The sequence below is a fragment of the Petaurus breviceps genome, unplaced genomic scaffold, assembly GCF_028583685.1.
Source record: "Petaurus breviceps papuanus isolate PSGF00001 unplaced genomic scaffold, PetGlider_PUasm1.0 90535, whole genome shotgun sequence".
NCBI lineage: Eukaryota > Metazoa > Chordata > Mammalia > Diprotodontia > Petauridae > Petaurus > Petaurus breviceps.
In genome coordinates this window covers 1,195,840-1,216,970 of record NW_027187270.1, presented here as the reverse complement: position 1 = coordinate 1,216,970, position 21,131 = coordinate 1,195,840, and the positions used below count along the sequence as shown (strand labels likewise).

General features: G+C 44.8%; 2 protein-coding genes across 3 annotated transcripts in view; both read right to left on the bottom strand.

The window, feature by feature from the left end:
- Nucleotides 1-13,934, bottom strand: part of GPR50 (G protein-coupled receptor 50) — a 126,711-nt gene extending 112,777 nt beyond the window's left edge. The window contains exon 1 of the mRNA XM_069063039.1: nucleotides 13,796-13,934. The gene's annotated coding sequence lies outside the window, so the exon portion shown is untranslated. The remainder of the gene's footprint in view (nucleotides 1-13,795) is intronic.
- Nucleotides 13,913-21,131, bottom strand: part of HMGB3 (high mobility group box 3) — a 47,398-nt gene continuing 40,179 nt past the window's right edge. The window contains exons 5-6 of one of the 2 annotated variants that reach the window (XM_069063043.1): nucleotides 18,128-18,212; nucleotides 13,986-14,023 (exon numbers count right to left, since the gene is read on the bottom strand). In XM_069063043.1, the coding sequence (XP_068919144.1) occupies nucleotides 14,001-14,023; nucleotides 18,128-18,212 (108 nt within the window). In that variant the 3' untranslated portion in view covers nucleotides 13,986-14,000. Of the gene's footprint in view, nucleotides 14,024-18,127; nucleotides 18,213-21,131 lie in introns of both variants that reach the window. The other variant, XM_069063044.1, reaches the window with a different exon arrangement.

The window sequence follows — 21,131 nt, the reverse complement described above, 5'->3', positions numbered from 1 at the left end:
TGTGTGTTAAGTGTCAGAGGCTGGATTTGAACTCAGGTCCTCCTGACTCCAGGGCCAGTGCTCTATTCACTGCGCCACCTAGCAGCCCCAAGAGTGCTGTGTTTAGAGTCACAGGATCCCAAGTTCAAATGTGGCCTCTGCCACTTACTTTCTAGGTGACCTGGGCAAGTCCCTTCCCCTCTCTTGGACTCAGTTTCCTCATCTGTAAAATGAAGAATTTGGACTTGATCGGGGTTCTTAACCTAGGGTCCATGAACTTGTTATAGTTAGATAGACAAACAGTTCGAATGCCATTGGTTTCCTTTGTAATTCTATCTATTTTACTTTGTGCATTAAAAACCATGACCTCTGAGAAGTGGCCCACAGGTGCTCAAACTTCCTAAGGGACCTAGCCCATGACATAAAACCCAGATGGTCTCTAAGGGCCCTTCCAATGCTCAACGCTACATCCCCAGGATAACTTCTCTGAGTCACAGAATGGGGGCAGGAAGAGCTGCTGGGGTCTTGTCCTTCCCACTTGAAGAGCCCCAAACCACTAGCATATATTAAATACCTATTATGTACCAGGCACTGTGCCAGGCTTCTCAGGATTGGCAGAAAAAATTAACTATGCTTTTCTTTTTTTAATTTTAATTCTTTTTTGCTTTTTTTTTTGGAGGGGGGAAGGGCAATTGGGTTTAAGTGACTTACCCGAGGTCACATGGCTAGTAAGTGTTAAATGTCTGAGGCCAGATTTGAACTCAGGTCCTCCTGACTCCAGGGCTGGTGTTCTATTCACTGCCACCTAGTTGCCCCTTACTATGCTTTTCTGAAGCTACTAGGGCTCTGTGCCCTTTCTCAGTCCCCAGGCCCTGTGTGATTTTGGACAGGTCCCTTCACTTGGGCCCTCTCTCTCCTCTCCTGACCCTGTACTCTGCTAGACTATGTTACCCTGGACCAGTTACTACAACTCTCTGGTCCCATATACCCCAAGGATTATTTTACCATAATCGAGTTGGGCAAGTGTAGACAGGTTCACAGACTCATGGCAAATCAATAAAAGTTTGGAGCCATGGGGTCCTGATTCCTGAGCTAGGACTCTGCCCCTAGGATACCCAAACTCCAGGCCTCAGTCAGGTCTCTCACCTCTGCTCAATTTACTTTGTATTTACTTACCCATTCTTTCCCCTCAATGGAATATAAAGTCCTTGAGGGTAAACACTCTGTTTTGTTTTTGTCTCATAACCCCTGGAGCCTCCTGAATTGAATTAAACAGCAAATAAAGGCAGAGGACTCACATCTCAGGCTAGATCTGGTAGGGCTCTCCCTCACTCATATAATAGCCTGAGGAAGCCTCTGTGCCTGTTCCTGGGGCCTGCACCTTGCAAGCTCCAGTATTTCCAGTGAAAGAAACAAGAGGAGTGGTCAGGAGCTGTCCAGAGCTGAAGCTCTTAAAGAGATGGTGGGCAGCCTGGTAAGTGAGAAGCAGAGGTCCTGGCATCAGATCTTGAAGAGCAAGTCTGAATTTCCTTCAGCTGATCCTGTTCCCTGCCCACTTCTCCCTAGGCCTCCGAATCCTCCCTATGTTTGCCATTCTTTGTCCAGGCCTTGGCCCCCAACCCTTCTATCCCACATTGCTAACCCAGGTCCTTGACTCTACTCTAGTTATACTCTTCTCCCTCCCCAGGACCTCACCCCTGATCTGGATATACCTTCCTCCCTCCCCCCCACCATCCTGAATCCTTGATGAACCAATTCAACTTGAAACTGTCCTCCACTCTTCAATCCCTTGCTCCCCTTGGCCCATCACCAATCAGGTCTTGCCAAACCCCAACCCTGAATTACTCCTCCCCACCCCCACATGCTACTGCATGGAGCTGGGGGGAAATCTCAAAACCATGTGTTCTGATTCCACTATAAATGGATGGTACCCAATCCCAACTGGGCCATCATTACCATGTGAACATCCTTCCACTCCTACCTAATGGATCCCCTGTCCTCCTCACCACAGCAACAATTCCTGACCTTTTCTTCTCTCCTTAGGCCCCCACACCCCTCCTTAGCTGGCCCCATCCTCTCTGCTGATGACTTTGCCTCATTTGATTTTTTTTTTTACTAGTAGCACTCAGAGATAGGACAGCTCTAGGGCTGGGAATTTCATCTTGCACAGGGGGCATCACAAGAGCATCCACAGAGAGCTGGAAGGGACTTGAGAGGTTGTGGGGGTTGACTCCTGGTTTTATAAATGAGGAAACTAAAGTCTAGTGAGGCTAAGTGACTTTCCAAGGTCCCCCAGGCAGTGAGTGGGAGGGCCAGGATGTGAACCTAGACCCTTTGATGGGGTACCTGGAGTCTAAATCAATTTGTAAAACCAATTTGTAAAAGCAGTTTGTACAATTTTAACTGCAATTTGTATTGTAAAATCCCTTTCCCAGCCTCAAACTCTGCCCCTTCCCCCTATTCCACACTCTGCCTAGGCAACACCTTGTGACTCCTTTGTCCTTGCCTCATGTCTCCTCTGGTCTGGCCCAAATCTCATCTAAACTATCTATGCACTAAAGTCACAAGTTCCTCTCAGTCAGCTCTAACCTTTATCTATGCACTGAGGTCCCTTCCCTCCATCCAGTCTGCCCTGACAATGGCAGCCCTACCCTTTAAAAGTAAAAGCATGTACCCCTCTCACTCACAGGTCCCCTAAGGACTCATGCCCGCTTCTACGAAGCGTAAAAATAAACTTCTACAACCCTCACTCCAATTAAGCCTGAGACCTTGAATTCTTTCCAGATGCTATTGCAGGTTTTCTGGTCTTGGATAAGATCAGAGTTCCTGCTGAACCTATTGGGAGCTATCCCTCATCACCTTGACCCCAAATCTAACACCCTTTCTGCTGTACCACACTGCTACACACACTGTCATCCTGTGACCACGAAAGACTGAAGAACCATGGAGACAACCCCTTGTCTTTGCCTTGCCTGTGAAATCTGATGAGCAATGAGAGGAACAACCTATGGGGCTCAGAGAGCCATGAGGAATGGCAGGAGGCCAGAGAGAGAGGAAAGGAAACAAGTATTTACATAGCACCTACTATGTAGCAGGCAGTGTGCTAGGTGCTTTACAAATATTATCTCATTTGATCCTCACAAGGTGGAGACATATTGTTCTTGTCCCCATTTTACAGTTGAGGAAACTGAGGCAAACAAAAGTTAAGTGACTTGCTCAGAGTCTCACAGCTAGTAACTGTCTGAGACCAGATCTGGACTCAGATCTTCCTGACTCCAGGCCCAGCATTGGTATGGAAGCCATCCTGAGCCCCTAATGCCTTCATCTAACAGGAGATCAAGACAAAAGTCCCTTTTTATTTACCCCTCCCTCTTTTGAATAAACTGATCTGTACACATGCAAATGGCAATACTAGCTCCATTTGGGAAATGGAGAGTACTGGGCAAACATCTTCCAAGTCTCCTGGGTCCGGGCTAAGTCAAGAGAAGTCATAACATTTAACCATTGGAAGGATGCCAGTGAAGTGATGAAAATGTGCATGCCCTTTGACCCAGAAATTTCACTGCTAAGAGGTCACTGATAAGAAGAAAGGATCCATATAATCCAAAATATTTATAGAAGCACTATAGTAGTATATTGTAGTAGCAAAGAACTAGAAAAAACAAAACAAAACCAAAAGTAGATACCCATTGCCTGGGGAATAGATATACAAATTGTGACATATAAATGTGATCGAATATTACTGTTTTGTAATTAATGATGAAAGTGATGAATACAGAGAAGCATGGAAAGATCTATGTGAACTGATGAAGGGCCAAGAAAACAACATACACAATGACTACAAGAAGGGAAACACATAGAACAACCACAAAGAAATCAAGAGAGTTTGCAAAATTACAAAGAACAAACATGGCCCCAGGGAAGGGATGTAAGGAGACAAGTTCACATCACTCCAGTGCAGAGCAGGCCTACATATAGAGCCTTTTGTTTAGCTCTTAAAGCTCTTCATGACCTGCCCCCTTCCAACTTCCTGGCAATGTCTTTCTCTATACATGCCATGCAATCAGGGAACGCAGGACTCTCTGCTGTTCCTCTCACAAAATATTCCATGTCCCATCTTCATGCCTCAAAGGCTCTCCCTCCCAATCTGATTCTCAGCATCTCAGCTCAAGTGCCATTTCTTTCAGGAGACCTTTTCTGTTCCTCTCATCTGGTAGTGACTTCCCTCTCATGTGACATGTTATCTACTTCCATCTGTAATCTTGGATATTATGATTTGGACATACTTGCTCCCTTATGGGAATGTAAATTCCTTTGCTTTTTCTTTATATACCCAGTTTTAAGCACAGTGCCTGACACATTATAAATGCCTTAAAAATTGTTTATAGATTGACTGATTGCCTTCCTGTGTGACCCTGGGCAAACTTCTTCTCATCCTTGGAGATCAGTATGAACATCTGTAAGATGAGGAGGTGTGAAGTAGATGGTCCCTAAGGTTCCATCCAGCTCAAAATCCAAGCAAAAAATGGTCAATGGCTCTGGCCAGACCCTGAGCAAATCAAATGAGCTATGTGGCATGTAGATGAGGGTGAATCTATTGGGATAGCCAATGTGATGAGCTCCTGATTGACTGTATATTACACTTGCCTTTTCCAAGACAGGTGAAGACAACTTACAAACACTCTTTGGGCAGGTAATCAACATCAAGTTTATGCTGATCTATTTCATGACTCATGTCAACAGTCTTAAGAAATCTGAAGTTTTGGAGAGGGCAAAGCTAAGATAGGAAAGTAGCAGGAAGTATACAGAGCTTCCCCCCTAAAACTCCTCCAAAACAACATAGAAAATAGACCAAATCCTGATGGAGAAATTCAAGAAAAAAAAATCATAGGGAGTCATTTTTCCAGCAAAGGTCAACACAAAGAGGCAGACAGACAGATCTGTGGACACTAAGGATGGGGTTTGACCAAAAATACACTATAGGGAGCACTCTGAGACAGGGAGAGTCAATGCACCAGGGCAAGAAGGGGTCCCAGATCCAGCACATCTTTATAGAGTGTAAAACAGGTGCCAACTGACAGATAGTCTGCTCACTACAATTTCAGCTCACAGATCCAGGGTGGATTAAGAAGGGGAGCTATGACCTGGATTGGTATTCTGGGGTAAGGAGTAATCACAGGCCCTAGGTTATGTAACAAGAGAGAAGCAAGTTCAGAAACAAGCAGTAGCTATGTGGCTCAGATCCTCTCACCCTTAAGAGCAGAGCAAGGTCTCAGTTCCAGCTTCTAGCAAAGTCTGAAGCCTGTAGAGGAATAACCAGGGCTGGAATTCTAGATCAAAGGAGAGGCTAAAGTCCTGTCACTCTGAACCAGAAGAGCTTCCCAGCTAACTGATAGGGGCTGAGTCTAGCAGCACTCCCAAATCCATGTCAAGAACTTACAAAACTCAAACCAGATCAGACTGCTCTGGGAGCACTTGAAAACTTGCAGGTCCCCACCCACAGCTGTCCCTGAGATCCTAGAATAACACAATACTCAACAACTCAAGAAAACAGCATGAAGACTAGACCAGAAAAGTGCACAGAGCCTAGCCCCCACTTCAAGTCCAAAGTTAGGAAACAGGCTGCTATTATGGAGCTAGGGATGCTCAAGACACAAACCTAGAAGAAGAGAATGGATCCAAAACATCTACAAGCAAAGCCTCAAAGAAAAACACAGCTTGAGCACAAATTCAACTGAAATTCCTGGAAGAAATGAAATAAGGTTTTTAAAAAAGAGAGAGATTTGGGGCAGCTAGGTGGCGCAGTGAGTAAAGCTGGAGTCAGGAGGACCTGAGTTTGGTTCCGGCCTCAGACAGTTAACACTCACACAAAAAACTAGCGGTGTAACCTCAGGCAAGTTACTTAACCCCAATTGTCCTCCAAAAAAGAGAGAGAAAGATTTAAACTTTTTAAATTAAATGAGAGCACTGCAAGAAAAAAAAATGGCAAAGAAATGAGAGCTAAAGAAGAAAGAATTGGAAAAGGAAAGTAGCACCATGGCCCAAGAGGTACAAAACCTTCCCTAAGCAATATACCAATGAGGAGGAAGGGTTGGGGAGGGACTAACACTTGAATCTCACTGTCATCTAATCTAACCAGAGGAAAAAATAATACTCACACATAGGTGAGTACAGAAATACATTCCACTTAAGAGGGAAGTAAGAAGGGGAGAAGAGGGAATTAGAGGGAAGCCAGATTAAGGAAGGGATTAGTTCTAAGCAACACAAACTCTAATCAAAGATGTACCAAAAGATTTACAAGTCCTTTTGAGGTGACAAAGAATGGAATCTTATAAAGGACATCCACCTCTAACTTCATGATCTCATGATGGGAGGCAGGGAGAGAAGGAAGAAAAGACAGAGGAAAGGAGGCAAGGATGAAGGGAAGAAAGGATGGTGGAGGTAGAAAGGGAAAGAGGAAAGGAAGAAGGGAGACAGAGAGGGACTGGCTGTCTGTGTTCCTAGTTGGGACACAGAAAATCTCTTGAAATATGGGTAGGAGCAAGACACAGTAGTCAATGCCTATAGTAGTGTACTGTTTGCTAAACCCAAAGACTCCAGCTTCTAGAATAAAAACTCACTATTTTACAAAACCTGCTGCAAAAACTGTAAAATAGTATGGCAGAAACTAGGCACAGACCAACAGCTTACACCCTAGTACAAGATAAGGTCAAAATGGATACATGATTTAGACATAAAGGATGATACCATAAGCAAATTAGGAAAACAAGGAATAGTTTAGCTTTCAGATCTATGGAAAAGGGAAGAATTTATGACCAAACAGAAGATAGAGAACATTATGAAATACAATATGGATAATTTTGATTATATTAAATTAAAAAGATTTTGTACAAACAAAGCCAATGAAACCAAGATCGGAAGGGAAGCGGAAAGCTGGGAAACAATTTTTATGTCCCAAGTCTCTGATAAAGGCCTCATTTCTAAAATATACAGAGAACTGAGTCAAATTTAGAAGAATACAAGTATTCCCCAATTGATAAGTGGTCAAAGGATATGAACAGGCAGTTCTCAGATGAAGAAATCAAAGCTATCTATAGTCATATGAAAAAAAAGTTCTAAATTACTGTTGATTAGAGAAATGCAAATTAAAACAACTCTGAGGTATACTTCACACCTATCTGATTGGCTAACATGACAAAAAAAAAGAAAATGATAAGTATTGGAGAGGATGTGGGAAAATTGGGCCACTAATGCATTGTTGGTGCAGTTGTAAACTGATCCAACCATTCCAGAGACCAATTTGGAACTGTAACCAAAGGGCTATAAAACTGTGTATACCCTTTGATCCAACAATACCACTACTAGGTCTGTATCCCAAAGAGATCATAAAAACAGGAAAAGGACCCACATGTACAAAAATATTTTTAGCAGCTCTTTTTGTGGTGGCAAAAAATTAGAAACTGAGGGGATGTCCATCAATTGGGGAATGACTGAACAAGTTATGGTATATGAATGTAATGGAATACTATATATATTCCACTATAATAGAATGCTATAAGAAATGATGAGCAAGCAAATTTTAGAAAAACCTGGAAAGACTTACATAAATTGATGCTGAGTGAAGTGAGCAGAACCAGGAGAACATTGTACACAGTAACAGCAACCTTGTGTGATGACCATCTTTGGTACACTTAGCTCTTCTCAGCAATACAGTGATCTAAGATAATTCCAAAAGACTTAAGATGGAAAATGCTATCCACATACAGAGAAAAAACTATGGAGTCCGAATGCAGATCAAAGCATACTATTTTTTGGTGTTTTTTGTCTTTTTCTTTCTTGTAGTTTTTCTCCTTTGTTCTGATTCTTCTTTCACAACATGACTAATGTGGAAATAGGTTTAATATGATTGTACATGTATAACCTATATCAGATTGCATGCTATCTTGGGGAAGGGGTAGGGGAGGGAGGGAGAAAAAAACTTTGGAACTCAAAATCTTATAAAAGTGAATGTTGAAAACCCCCCCAAAATTAAAATTTTTTTGAAAAAAGAAAATAAAGTTGTTTTACTCTCCAAAAAGAAAAAGAAATATGAGTGGGAGAATTGCAGTGAGCAACAATGGCCAGCAGGTGACAGCAGAGTGCTAAATGGTCAAACCCAGGCCCCAGGCCACCTGTAAAGGGAAGCCCATGGGGCACCCCGACCCTGCCTCCCCTGTCTCCTCTGGTCCCCAGCACACAGCAGCAGCTGCACCAGGCAGAGCCCAGCCCAAAAGCCTGGAAAGAGGGCTGTGTTTAGAGTTAAATCCCAGCTCTGCCACTTACTACCTGAGTGACCTTGGGCCTCAGTTTCACCATCTGTAAAATGACAGAGTTGGATCAGGGATTCATAACCTACAGTCCATGAACATATGCTTATAAATATATATCATGTATATACAAACATGTACATATGTAAATCCTGGAGAAAATGAGTTCAGCTTTGGATATATTGAATTTAAGAGGTCTATGAGCCATCCAGTTTGAAGTGTCTGATGGACGGTCGTTTTGTACACATACATACACACACAGAAAGCTATTGCAATACAATTGGTTTCCTTTTGTAATTTTATGTATTTTATTTTATGCACTGAAAAACATGACCTCTGAGAAGGGGCCTCTAGGCATCATGGAATTACCTAATGGGCTCATGAACCAAAAAATCTGGTGAGCCCTGGCCCGGGTGTTCTCTTCCAACTCTAGAACCTCTGATCCCAGGATAATTTCTCTAGGCTGTAGAGGCAGCAGCTGGTGTCTTGTTTATGCCACCTGAGAAGGAGCCCCCAACCCCCCAGTCGAGTGGCCCTTCTCAAGCACTTCCAATGTGCCCATCACTTCAGATGCAAACAAGGACAAAAACCAGTCCCTGCTGTCAGGAAACTCTCAGGCTTGACAGAGGAGACCAGATGCAAACAAGACATACACAGGATAACATGGGGATGATACCACAGAGAAGGTGCTAGAATTAAGGTTTCTGGCAGAAGATGCAACTTTAACTGAGTCATGTAGGAAGCCAGGGAAGCCCAGAGGCTGAGATGAGGAGAGAGACAGTGCCAGGCATAGAGCATGGCTAGTTTTGTTTCAGAACCTGAAGTGTCTTCTGTAAAGAACAGCAAGGAAAGGCTGCTGTCACTGGATCTCAGAGTACAGGGCACATAGAGACTGCAATAGGTAGGAGAAGATCCAGTTATGAAGGACTTTAAATGCCAAACAGGGAATTTTATATTTGATTCTGGCAGAAATAGGGTTCTACTGGAAATTACCCAATGGGGGGAGTTACATGGTCAGACCTGTACTTTAGAAAGATCCATTTGACAGCTGAGTAGAGGATAGATTGAGGTGGGAAGAGGGGGAGGGAGGAAGGGAGAACAAGCAGAAACCTATTGCAATAATACAGGAATCAGGTGACAAAGGCCTGTCAAAGGAGAGAGCAGGGATTAGAAATAAGATGGTGTGAAGGTGGATAACTGATTGGCTGTGAAGGGTGAGAGGGTGAAGGGGATGGCATCTAGGAGAGTTAGGAAGAGAGGAGATTTGGGGGGAGGGGTGGGAAAAAAATCAATTCCGATTTGGACATCTATGGGACATTCAGTTTCAGGTGTCTGATAAACAGTTGGAGATGTGAGGCTGGAGGCTGGGGTTGGACAATTCGATCTGACAATCTTCGAGATAGAGATGGCCATTGAGAGAAGTTCACTAACTGAAATAATATAGATGTCATCTCACACCCTGAAAACTGGCAAAGATGACCAAAAATGGCAATAGTCAATGTTGGAAGGGTTGGTGGAGCTGCAAACTGGTACAACCACTCTGGAAGCCAGTTTGGGATCATGGAAATAAAGTGATTAAAATGTCCATAACATTTGAACCAGAAACCCAATACTGGGATTGTGCCCCAAGGAAGCTATATATAAAGAGAAAGTTCTTGTATACACCAAAATCTTTATAACAACACTTTCGGTGATAACAAAGAATTGGAAATAAAGTAGACACCCATAGAATGGGTAATGGCCAAACAAACTAGCACATGAATGAAATGGAAGATTGCTAGGCTATAAGAAATGATGGATCTGATGAATACAGAGAACATGGAAAGATCTACATGAACTGATACAGATTGAAATAAGCGGAGCCAACAAAACAAAATATACAATGATGACAACAGTGGAAATGGAAAGAACGACCACACACCAAAAATCAAAAGGGAGTGTCAAAAAAATTTAAAAATCAGGCAAGACTCAAATGAAAAGACAGAAGCAAAAAGCCCCAACCCACCCCTCCACAGAGGCAAGAGGCCCACCGGTGTTACACATTACACTTGTTTTAAGCGATGTATCTGTCAGCTGTGCTCATTTTTTTTTTCCTTCTTTTAAAAAAATACTATTTGTTATATGGGACAGCTCTCTGGGAGGGGAAGGGGTGCAGAGGATGACCATGACAATATAAGAAAAAGAAGACATCAACAAAAACTCATTAAAAATAAAGAAAACAGAAGAGGGAGGAGAGAAGAGGGCCCAGAATGGGATCTTGAGGGACATTCCCACAGTTATCAGCATGACCTGAATGAAGATCCAGCAACGGAGGCAGAGGAGGAGTGGTCAGATAGGTAGGAGGAGAACCAGGAGAGAGCAGTGTCACGAAAACCTAGAGAGAAGAGAGTATCAAGAAGAGGGTGATCAATAGCATCAAACTTCCCAGGACTAGCAGAAGTAATTTCATTAACTATGCTTTTCTGAAGCTAAATGAGACTCTATGCCATTTTTTAGTTCCTGCCCCTTTTTTAGTTACAAGTCCCTTCACCTGGGCCTTCCTCTCCTAGCCCTATGCTTTTCTAGCCTGTATTACCCTGGATCAGTCACTACAACTCTCTGGGCCTCTCATCTGTAAAATGAGGGGATGGACTAGTAGACCTCCAATGTGCCTTACACCTCTGGGTCTCATGGTCATGTACTAGTTGGGGGTAGATAGAATCACAGAATCATAACAAATCAATGTAAGTCATCTCATGGGGGAGAAGGGGACCTGGCTCCCAGGTTAGGGTTTTCCCTCTGGGATTCCCTAGCTCCTTCAAATGTTCCCCTCAAATACCACTTCCTACAGGAGGTCTTCCCCCTCCCTCTTTAGGGTTCCTAATCTCCCTCTAAAATTACTTTGTATTTACTTACCTGGAGAAAATTTGTTTCACCAAAATTGAGTATAAGATCCATGAGGACAGGCACTCTTTTATTCATTCATTCAGTCTCTGAATCTCCAAAGCCTAGCAAAGTGTCTGCTGCATAGAAGGCCCTACATAAATGTTTGGTGAATCGAATTAAAGAGCAAGGAAGAGTAAAGGACCCACAACTCAGGCTAGGCCTGGTAGCACTCTCCCTTACCCATATGATAGCCTAAGGAAGCCTCTGGGGCTGTTCCTGGGGCCCTCACCCCTCACCTTGCAAGCTCCAGTATTTCCAGTGAAGGAAACAATGAGTAGCAGCTGCTAAGAGCTGTCCAGAGCTGAAGCTCTTACAAAACTGGTGAGCAGCCTGATACAGTGAGAAGCAGTCCTCTTCCCCTATCCTGAATCCTTGATGAACCAATTCAACTTGAAACTGTCCTCCACTCTTCAATCCCTTGCTCCCCTTGGCCCATCACCAATCAGGTCTTGCCAAACCCCAACCCTGAATTACTCCTCCCCACCCCCACATGCTGCTGCATGGAGCTGGGGGGAAATCTCAAAACCATGTGTTCTGATTCCACTATAAATGGATGGTACCCAATCCCAACTGGGCCATCATTACCATGTGAACATCCTTCTACTCCTACCTAATGGATCCCTTGTCCTCCTCACCACAGCAACAATTCCTGGCCTTTTCTTCTCTCCTTAGGCCCCCACACCCCTCCTTAGCTGGCCCCATCCTCTCTGCTGATGACTTTGCCTCATTTGATTTTTTTTTACTAGTAGCACTCAGAGATAGGACAGCTCTAGGGCTGGGAATTTCATCTTGCACAGGGGGCATCACAAGAGCATCCACAGAGAGCTGGAAGGGACTTGAGAGGTTGTGGGGGTTGACTCCTGGTTTTATAAATGAGGAAACTAAAGTCTAGTGGGGCTAAGTGACTTTCCAAAGTTCCCCAGGCAGTGAGTGGGAGGGCCAGGATGTGAACCTAGACCCTTGACCCTAAATCTAACACCCTTTCCACTGTACCACACTGCTACACACACTGCCATCCTGTGACCACGAAAGACTGAAGAACCATGGAGACACCCCCTTGTCCTTGCCTTGCCTGTGAAATCTGACGAGCAATGAGAGGACCAAGCTATGGGGCTAAGAGAGCCATGAGGAATGGCAGGAGGCCAGAGAGAGAGTTGGGTATGGAAGTCATCCTGAGCCTCTTGTGCCTTTTACCAGCAAAGAGCTGGAGATCAAGACAGGTCTCTCTCTCTTTCTCCTCTCCTTTGACTAAGGCTTTCCTCTGGGCTGTACCATTACAAATAGAGATACCTGTCTCATTATACTGGGGAATCTCATGCAAACATCTTCCAGGTTTCCTGGGTAGGGCTAAGAGTCAACAGAAAAGATAAAATCTTACAAAACATCCTTTCACAAATTAGAGTTATGCAAATAAAGTGACTACAATGTTCATGCCCTTGGAACCAGACATTCCACTGTTAGACATATACTCCAAGGAGGTCAAAGGTAAAATGAAAGGACCCATGTTCTCTACATTATTTTAGCAGTTCTTGTTCTAGTAGCAAAGAACTGGGGGGGAGGAAGAGGGGGTAAAAAGCAGATGCCCATCGACTGGCAGACAACTAAACAGATATTGGCATATGAGTGTGATGGAATGATATTGTAATGCAAGAAATGACCAGCATGGTGACTACAGAGAAGCTTTGCAAGATCTAGATGAACTGATGCAGAGGGAAGGAAGTGAAGCCAAGAAAACAACAGACATGATTATTACAAGAAGGTAAACAGATAGAACAACCACAACAAAATCAAGGATGAGAGTTGTAAAACTACGAAGAACATGGCCCTAGACAAAGGATATGAGAGGCTGCCTCCATACCGATCCTATACATAGAAAAGTCCTTTGCTTAGCCATTCAAGTTCTTCACAACCTGGCCCCTTCCAGCCTTTCTAAATCTCCTTCCATTCTCTTCAATCCAGCTATACTGGCCTACCTACTTTTTCTTACACATGACCCTCTGTCTCCAGGCCTTTGCACTGGCTGTTCCTCATGCCTGGAATACTCTCCCTCTCAACCTCTGCTTCTTAGAATTTTGGCTTCCTTTAATACTCATTTCAAGTGCCACCTCTTCCAGGAAGCTTTTCCTGGTCTTCCCACCTGGTAGTGGCATCCCATCAGATAATTTTCCATCTACTTCCATCTGTGTTTATCCTGTATCTTATGACTGACATATATGTTTTCTCCCCATTGGAATGTAAACTCCTTGAGGGCAGGCACAGGTTTTGCTTTTTCTTTGTGTCCCCAGCATTTAGCACAGTGCTTGACACATAGCAAATGCTTTAAAAAAAAAACATCTTTAAAATGCTTATTGATTGATTAAATCTTAGGCATGTTCTTCCCATTGCTAGGGATCAGTTTGTTCATCTGAAAAAATGAGAAGGGTTGAACAAGATGGCCTCTCCTGTCTCTTCCAAACTCTACTCTCCTAAGAGTAGACTGAGCCCCTACTGAGTCACCTGAGCCAAAGGTCTCAGGGTCACCTCTAGAGGCCTCATAGCTTTCCCCTCTAGCGCCTGCTTCAGATGGCCCCTGTGCCTCTTCTTACCTGGGAGAGCTCACCCTCCTGGGTGCCTTCCAGCTAGCGCTGCTTCTTTCTTGCCCGGATGACCCTTCGCCAAATGTCTCCCCTCGGTGGGCAGCCATCCTCCCCATTCTGGCCTTGTCTCTTTTATCCTCTTCATAGGAAAAAACACTCAGCTGAGACCATGGTTCCAGCTCCTGGAATTATTTGTTCTCTGAACTTTGGCAAGTCACTCAAGGCCAGTTTCTTTATCTGTCAAATGAGTAGAATGAAGTATTTTAATTTCAACAAAAATGTATTCGGCACCTCTTACAGGCTATGCCCTGTGCTGGCCACTAAAAATACAAAGAACAAAATGAAACTGCTGGACCTCCAGAAGAATGTCGTTCTGTCATTTTGTGTTTCTGACATTTCATTGGATCCAAAAGCCAATTCTCAGCTGAACCACTTGGGCTCAGCTGGAAGAAGTGGCAATGTGACCCTCCCTTCCCTCATGGTCCCAAGGCATGTGCTAAGCCTTCTCCTGTGCCCCCCCCCCATCAAATCCCCACATGTAGATGCCTGAGGCAAGGCCCCAATGTTCTGTCCCCAGTTGTGACTTAGGTCTGCCTCCCCCAACAGCTCTGCCCCAAAGGAAATATTCATTCTGGGAGATGGAAAACAAGAGTGTTATATCCAAGAGCCTATGATGAGAAAGACAATGGCTTTAGGGACTAATAAATGATATCAGCATAGTTATAACTAGTAAGTAAATGGAAGAGTTATCCTGGAACTTTTAGTGATATGAAAAATCAGGACAAGGTGTGTCCTGACGAGCAGAGCCTACAGAGTCTGTGATGCATGATGTATTTGGCTTTCTATGCTTCTTTTTCCAAAGAATATCAGTCTTTGAAACCTCTTATCTTTTGGGGAAACCTTGTAGGACTTGTGGGTATTATTTAGGTTTTTTGCATTTTTTCTTTCTAATCAGGGACTTTCCTGTAACAGGCAATATTCTAACCTAGAACTGACAGGACATCAAAATTGGAAGGGTGGGTAGACATCACCTAGTGCAGGGGTGGGGAACCTTTGACCTTGAGGCCACATGTGGCTTTCTAGGTCCTTGGGTGCGGCCTTTTGACTAAGTCCAAGTTTTACAGAACAAATCCTTTTTTTTTTTTTTTAACAAATCCTTTAATTAAGGGGATTTCTTCTGTGAAGTTTGGATTCAGTCAAAGGGCAATACTTGAAGACCTAGAGGGCCACATGTGGTCTCTAGGCAGCAGGTTCTGCACCCCTGGTCCTCGTCTAACATAAATAAAATGAGGTCCTGGAGACAGAAGGTGTCAGGCCACAGTATTAGGTAGTCAAAAGGGTACTGGACTGGGAGTTAGGAGACTTCTGTTCATAGGTCAGTTCTGTAGGTTCCCAGGTGGGTACTCACAGGGCAGGACATTTCCCCACTATGGGCCTCAGTGTCCTCCCCTGTCAAATGAATGGATGTCACATGGGCCTGCCAGCTCTGCCCTTCTGTGTGCCCTCAGGAGTCACTGGGGACATGGACAGCACTGAGACTTCTACCTCTAACTTAATAAGACTATGATAACTGAGAGGCAGGGACAGAGACATGGAGATAGAGGAGAAAAGAGAGAGAGGAGGGAATAAAGGATGGAAGAAGAGAGAGAGGAGGCCCGACTGTGTGTGTGTTCCTGGATGGAGCAATAGAAAGCCTCTCAGAATATAGCCTGGAGAACTGCAGTGTGCAAAAAAAAAAGGGGGGGCCAGCAGGTGGCAGAAGAGTGCCAAATGGCCTGGGTGTGCACACAAACACACCCTGTGGCATGGGGAGTGGGGGGAGATTTCTAGGCCACACACAAAGGGAAACATGTGGGGCACCACAGCCCTGTCTCCCCTGTCTCCTCTGGACCCCAGCACACAGCAGCAGCTGCACCAGTCAGAGCCCAGCCCAAAAGCCTGGAAAGAGGGCTGTGTTTAGTGTTAAATCCCAGCTCTGCCACTTACTACCTGGGTGACCTTGGGCCTCAGTTTCCTCATCTGTAAAATGCAGGAGTTGTATTTGATCAGGGTTCATAATCTAGAGTCCATGAATTTCTCAGAGTCAGAGACAGAGAGAGAGACAAACAGTTCCAATGCCATTGGTTTCCTTTGTAATTCTATTTTACTTTGTGCATTAAAACCACAACCTCTGAGAAGTGGCCCACAGGTCCTCAAACTACCTAAGGGGCCTGGCCCACTACATAAAATCCAGATGGTCTCTAAGGGCCCTTCTAATGTTCAATGCTATGACCCCAGGATAACTTCTCTGGGTCATAGGATGAGGGGCAGGAGGAGCTGCTGGGGTCTTGTCCTTCTTACTTGAGAAGCCTTCTGACCAGTCAGCCCACTGGCATAGATTAAATACCTACCATGTGCTAGGAACTGTGCCAAGCTTCTCCTCAGGGTTGGCAGAACTCATTTCATTCACTAGATTTCTCAGAAGTTAAATGAGGATCTGTGTTCCTTCGGTAACCTCAGTTACTAGGCCCTCTGGGGCCTTGGGCAGGTTCCTTCACCTGAGTATCACCTCCCTCTTCTCCTGGCCCTATATTCTGCTAGCCTGTGTTACCCTGGACCAGTCACTATAACTCTCTGGGCCTCTCATCTATAAAATGAGGGAGTTGGACCAGAGGGCCTCCAAGGTACCTTACACTCCTAGGACTATTTTAGTAGAATTGAGTTGGGCAGATGTAGACAAGGTCACAGACTCATGGCCAACAATGATATGATGGTCATCTCAAAAGGTCAATACTGAGGTTAAAGAAGACCAGGAAAGGGAAGAGGCAAGGCAGAAAAGATGGGGGATAACCAGTTGGACAAGAAGGAAGGAAGGAGGAAGGGAAAGGAATAGGCATTTCTATAGAGACTAGATGCCAAGTACTGAGCTAAGTGCTTTACAAATATTATCTCATTTGAGCCTCACAACTGCCCTGGGAAGTACTTGGTGCTATTATCCCCATTTTATAGTTGAAAGAACTGAGACAAACAAAATTTAAGTGACTTGCCCAGGGTAACACAGCTAGTAAATATCTGGGATCAGATTTGAACCCAGGTCTTCATGACTCCAGACCCATTGCTCTATCTACTACGCTACCTAACTAACTCTTAATACAGTTCTGGGTCAAACCATGGGGAGTCTTGTGTGAGAAATAGCAAAGAGGCTGGCATCACTGAATCTTTGAGTGGGTAGAAGGGAGTAAGACATAAAGAGACCGGAATGAATGGATACTATTGTGCTATGAGAAATGATGAACAGCAGGCAGATTTCAGAAAAACCTGGAAAGACTTATATGAATTGATGCTGATTGAGGGGAGCAGAACCAGGAGAACATTGTACACAGTAACAACCACAGTGTGCGATAACTGATTTTGATAGACTTAGCCCTTCTCAGCAATGCAAGGACCTAAAACAATTCCAAAGGACTCATGATGGAAAATGCCAGCCACAGGCAGAGAAAGAACTATGGAGTCTGAATGCAGAGCGAAGCAGACTATTTTCTCTTTTTTTGTTTGTTTTTTCTTTCTCCTGGTTTCTCCCATTCGTTATAATTCTTCTACACAACACAACTAATGAATGTGAAAATATGTTTAATAGGAATGTATGTGTGAATGTTGAAAACTAAAAATAAATAAATTAACTAATAAAAAAAAAGAGAGAGACTGGAATGGCAAGAAAGGACCAGGTTATAAAGGGCTTTAAAGGCCAGAAGATTTTCCATTTTTTTTTCCTGGAGCTCCTAGGGATCCAGTGGAATTTCCTGAGCAGGCTAGTGATAGTGAGCCAATTGCAGGGGAGGGAGCGGGGGGACACACCTGAGGCAGGCAGAACTACCAGAAAGCTAGTGCCACAGGCCAGGTGTAGGAGGTGATGAGGCCTGCACCAGGGAGGTGCCTATGTCCAAGGAGAGAAAGGGTAGTATGGAAGAAATATTGTTGAGGTAGAAACAGGCCTTAGCAACAGATGGAATATGCAAGCAAAAGGTACTGAGGAATTGAGGAGGCCCCTTCAATTGTAAGCCTGGCTGACTAGAATGCTGGGAAGAAGTGAGGGGTTTTTTTTTGGGGGGGGGGGGAGGAAAAGCTAATAAAGTACAGTCTGTGACTTGTCAAATTGAAGGTAGCTACAGGGCATGCTCTCAGTCTGAGATGTCTAACAGGTAGCTGGAGACTGTAGACGCTACCTCTGGGCAGGGGTTAGGGCTGGACAAATAAATCTGAGAATCAGTTGCATGGAGAAGAGAGTTGAATCCATAGGAGGTGAGGAGGGAAAAGAGAAGAGGGCCCAAGATAGAGCTTTGAGGGATCCCTTGAGGGTCTGACCTGGATGAAGATCCAGCAATGGAGGCAGAGAAGGAGCAGTCAGACAGGTAGGATGAGAACCAGGAGAGAGCAGGACGATGAAAACCTAGAGAGAAGAGAGTATCAAGAAGAGGATGATTAGCAGTGTCAAAGGCTGCAGAGATCTCCACATTGTTTCCAGCAAGGCCCCCTCCCATCTCTCCCAAACTTGTAAAAGTCTGAAGTTACCCTAGAAATAAGAAAAGAACAGGCTTCCAGAACCTTCTCATCAAGATTGCCATTAGTAATTCCAGTAAAGATACTTTTCAGAAGCTAAATGGGGCTCTGAGCCACCTTAGTCCCCAGTCCCTCTGGGGCCTTGGGCAGGACCCTTCAAACCTTGAGCATCACCGCCTTCTTCTCCTGGCACTATACTCTGCTAGCCTACTAGGCTGTGTTACCCTGGAGCAGTCACTGCAAGTCTCTGAGCCTCTCTTCTATTAAATGCCGGGATTGGATTAGAAAGCCTCCAAGGTCCCTTAAACCTCTGGGTCTAGTTGAGGGGAGATAGGTTCACAGGATCATGGTAAACCAATGGAAATCATTCACCTCCTGGCTCCTGGCCTAGGGTTCTCCCTCTCGATTCCCCAGCTCCTTCTAAATCTTCCCACAGACATCAAAGCCTGATGGAGGCCCTTCCTCTTCCCTCTGAAATGCTCCTCTCCTCCCTTCCAATTATTTGGTTTTGAGCTACCTGTGGTCTCCTGAATAAAAGCTCCCTGAGGTCAAGTACCCTCAGTTTCCATCTCTGAATCCCTAAGGGTTCCCGAGGGCCTTTGCTGTCTCCTAAATCACTTCTGCTGCTAGTCACCTAAGAGACCTGAGGCAAGTCTTTTCCCCTATCCCTTGACCTGTTTATACACTGAGGGGGGTTAGGCTAAATGGCTTCTCACGTTTTGATGGAAAAATGTGTGCCAAGGTAGGAGGACCCAACTTACAATACACTTGGGGCAGGTAAGTGTCATTCAGTTTATGGTCAGGGGATGGTTGGATTCAGTCAAAAGGCCACACTTAAGGATCTAGGTCACATATTGGCCTCCAGGCCATAGGTTCCCCACCCCTGCTTGGCACCATGCAAGCCCACATGACAGAGGCTTTAACAAATCTGGAGTCTTTGATTAGTATGAATATCATTCCTCCACAGGTAATGCCCAAGTCTCTCAGCCCTAGTCTGTCTCCACTCTCCTGGGCTCTACCCAGATAGCCCAGAAACCTCCTGTCCAAAACAAACTGATCACCCACCTTCCTTCCAACTTGCTCTTCTCAGTCACCCAGGTTCACAACATTGGAGTCACTGTGGAATGTGCCCTCCCCTTCCAGGGCAGGCCGCCCAGCCTCAGTACTTTGACAGCCACGTCTCTCTCCTATATCTCGCCTTCTTCCATCACACAAACCCTGGCCTAGTTTGGGCCTCCAGCACACCTTGTCCATACTCCTATAGCAGCTTCACAATTGAGTCTTTCCTATCCCCAATTCCTCTTCCCCAAAATCAAATGGAACAAAATTACATTCTGATCAAATCATTTTCCTGATGCCTGCCAGGCCTGACTATGCTACTGCTGGGCTCAAATTCCTTCAGTGGCTGCCCGTTGTCTAGAGGATAAAAATACAACTCCTGACATGTAAGGCCTTCCACACTCTGGTTTCCACCTACTTTTCAAGCTTTATTTCATGAAATGACTAGATGATCTCAGAGGGCTTTAAATGCTAGTTTCTCGGTAGCCAATGTGTCAGACCTATTGCTGTTAGGCCAGCATTGGATATTGTCGTGGCTCTTTGTCCTTCCTTCTCAAAGAGGACCATGACATCAGGGAGGTGATAGCATGACATGCAAGTGAATTGGATTTAAGTGAGGGAGGGCTGTGCAAAGTCACCGGCCTCACCTTCTCCTCCAGAGTCATCTGGGTCCAGTGGCAAGATACAGATCAGAGCAACTAGAGATGGCCCTGGATGCAGTGGGATGTCTTGGCCTTTTTAAGCTAAGGTCTTTAACAGGTCTCTCAGTTTGACTGAGGCAAAGCCCATTCAGTGATTAAGTCTAAGTAAGAAATGAGGTATAGAATGGCCTCTACCTAGTGGGAAAAAAAAAAATCAACCTGAGAGGGAAAGACCCTCAGGGTTTCTGGCCAAAACAGAAACAAGGTTATTGATACAGGTTAAGGGGAGGGTCTCCTGAGCTCGGATGCAGGCCCACCCTAGATGGGGAAGGGCTTAGAAAGGACAACTGCTTCTGCCTTTCCTCTAGGGTAACATAAGACCCCCAGAAACAGAGACACCTCAGGAACACAGCCAAGGGGATTGAGAGGTTGGAAAAGCACTTTGCAAACTTTAAAGGACTCTGAAAATGCCAGTTATGATCATTAGAGTTATGAGCCTCCAGTTGCCAGGCCCTCTGGGTTGGTGATGATGGGTTCCTGAGTTTTCTACCGCATTAGTGCTGAGCTTAGGCAAGGTCTACAGAGCAATACAGGGGCTACAGAGGAGAGTTCCTAAATGTTTAACAACTGGGCTCTCTGAAAAAAATAATAATGCATGCACATGTTAAACTGCATTATTAACACTTCCTTAAGTCTAGACAATGACAGTCAACAAAACAATATATCAAGGCCTGATTTGCAGCAATTTCTGACTTCTGAGGTGTAAATGCTCACGCTGAAAATTGACCAATCAGATGCGGATGGAGCTGACTGCAGCAGACACAGCCTGGGATAGAATACACATCTCAGCACCACTGAGGTCTCCACAGGGGCACACCTTGGCTGTACACACAGACACACACACACTTTCTCCCACCCCCCACCCCTCATCCCCAAATGGCCAACTAGGCTTCCCTTTATATCCTGGAGATAACCAAGACCAAGCCCCAGCAGAGAGGCTGCTTGGTACTGTGAAAAAAGAAGGCATGCTTTGGAGTCTGAAGACTTGGCTTCTCCTGCCTGGGACCTGTGTGACCTGGAGAAAGTCTCTTAGGCCTGTTTCCTCCTCT